The sequence below is a fragment of the Sesamum indicum genome, linkage group LG9 (assembly GCF_000512975.1).
Source record: "Sesamum indicum cultivar Zhongzhi No. 13 linkage group LG9, S_indicum_v1.0, whole genome shotgun sequence".
Classification (NCBI taxonomy): Eukaryota; Viridiplantae; Streptophyta; class Magnoliopsida; order Lamiales; family Pedaliaceae; genus Sesamum; species Sesamum indicum.
In genome coordinates, this window is record NC_026153.1 from 5,632,815 (window position 1) to 5,635,051 (window position 2,237).

At 39.5% G+C, this 2,237-nt stretch overlaps 1 protein-coding gene across 1 annotated transcript in view; it reads right to left on the minus strand.

The window, feature by feature from the left end:
- LOC105170733 overlaps positions 1 to 2,237 on the minus strand; it is a gene marked incomplete at its 5' end in the record, with an annotated part of 4,304 nt that extends 2,067 nt beyond the window's left edge. Inside the window, 3 exon segments of the mRNA XM_011091631.2 lie at position 1; positions 4 to 295; positions 1,876 to 2,237. The exon segment at position 1 is cut by the window's left edge and continues 2,067 nt beyond it. Of these exon segments, the coding sequence (XP_011089933.1) occupies position 1; positions 4 to 295; positions 1,876 to 2,130 (548 nt within the window).

Genomic DNA, 2,237 nt, shown 5'->3' on the forward strand with positions numbered 1-2,237 from the left:
TGGAAATATTCTGACTAGTGCTAAGTCTTGGAGGCGGGAGTTGTCTTACGACCGTGGTCCAGGCATCATTCGCAGGCTGGGACAAATTGTTCGTCCTCCTCCCTTGAGGTTTCTGACTTGCAGGGGTCCTAGATGGGATTTCTTCCCATTTCTTTCTGCAAAGGGGACAGCTTTTTTTCCCATGCTTCACATTAGTTGCAATACAATCAAAATGAAACGAGTGTGAGCATTCTGCCGTGAAAACGGCCTGGCCATGGCCAGCCTTCATGGCTGTCAGACATATTGCACAGATCATCTGCAAAAGAAACACTAAAATCAAATTACAGACACATCAATTACAACATGAATGGTTATGAAAACGTAAGCATACGCATACAGACATACACATCAATTAAAAACACTTGTTTGCATTAAGCTTCAGTTGGCCGACCTTAAGTTCCTCCGCAGATAGATTAGATACAAGAAAGAACCACGGCAATTTGTAACTACAATTTCCCATATGCTAAGGTTGGTTCTAAGCTGCTCTTCATTAATAATGTAACATATTGACACACGATTCAGACCGTATCATTAGTGGCAGAGTATGGAATACCACAACGTCATCCCCATCAATCAGTACAATGCTGTGGATGCAGAGTGGGAAACCAAGTGGACCTCCCTGCACATCTTACATACTTCAATTGTATTACTTGGGGGCAAACTCTACATCTCTGTGCCACAATATCGGCATTAGCGCACCAACAGATAACAAACAATCCTACTTCAAGAGATGTATCATAGATTCATGCCATTTGTCATAAAAATATATTACTGAAGTACAATAAAGTGTTGCAAAGAGATGGTCTGTTGAATAATTAACTCAATCATCGTTGGTCAAAACACAACAACACAGCATAAATCGAGAGTCCCCGACCCATAAACTTTTGAAGCATAAAGCGCAATAAGCAAGCTCCGAAAGCTAATAATGATGCTTTTGAGGCATTAACAATTGGCAAAAATGACTCAAAGCATATGTATCAAAAGAAGTAGAAATCATTAGACACTGTAAGATTATTATTCCCTTTACACATCCCTTGGCCTTGGTCAACTGGAAGACTAGCATCATAAAAAGGGGTGAGAATTGGACAAACAAGAAGTGTCAAGTGTGTGATAGGAATAGGACTAGGAAAGATTACACAGTTTCTACCCTTTTGGCCTTTGGTAATAAGGGGCGGGGCCAGATAATAACTATATACTTCTCATATGGGACTCCACAACTTTATCCCCACCTCATCATGGTGAAATTGGGAACTAAATTTAAATATCCCTGACAGAGCATATGCAAGTATCACTATCCACTTATTACATATCCCTTTAAACAACTCATCCAACAACCTCATCAAAAGACAACAACAGATTTTAAAATGAAAAATGGACAGGCAGAGAAAAAGAAATCAGATTATTTAGAGTATTCACGTTGATGGAAAGCACTTTTTGGGATTAGCGGAAATCTTTGAACTAAATTCAGAAGGTCTGATAATGTTAAAGAAATTGATAAGTGAAATGTAAGCTGAAAATGACATAAACAAATGCAAAAGAGGAGTTGTTGTTCCCTCCTTAAGAATTACCCATTAAGATTTGATGAGAATCCCATTTCAAAGAACTACTCAGAATTTACAATAAATAAACAAGAAGGAAACAATATATTATCATGCAATTACTGTAATTAGCAGTTTTTTTGTTACTTCAAGAATATTAAAAATGTCTCAAGTAAACAAAAAAAACATCAAGGAATCAAAATGCAGAAGATTAATTATTAGCTGGCAATTAAGCTTTTCAGATTACAGTTATATTTCATTGACAGAGTAAAAAGAAATGTATCTCCATTTCTTGAACCTTGGAAGATTCGGAAGAGTCTATGGGCAGCAGGAGGCCGGAGGAAGACGGCGACGTCGGAGTTGTGGGCACGCTCACCCGATGACGACAATCTCGCGGCGCTGTCGGTATCAACGAGACGGAGTCAGAAACTCTCGAAGCGGAATACGGCGGCGGCGCCTCCTCCGGCGGAGATTCCTCAACTGTTCTTGGGACTTGAAGACACGAGTTCAGCTTCAACCCGAGAGCCATCTTCATCCATTTGCTTCCGCCCATCTTCACGAACTATAAACATTCACATATGGCGAAGACAGATTCACATATGCATGCATACAATATATATATACATATATGGGTTTGTGGGATTTAGAGAGACCGTGAAG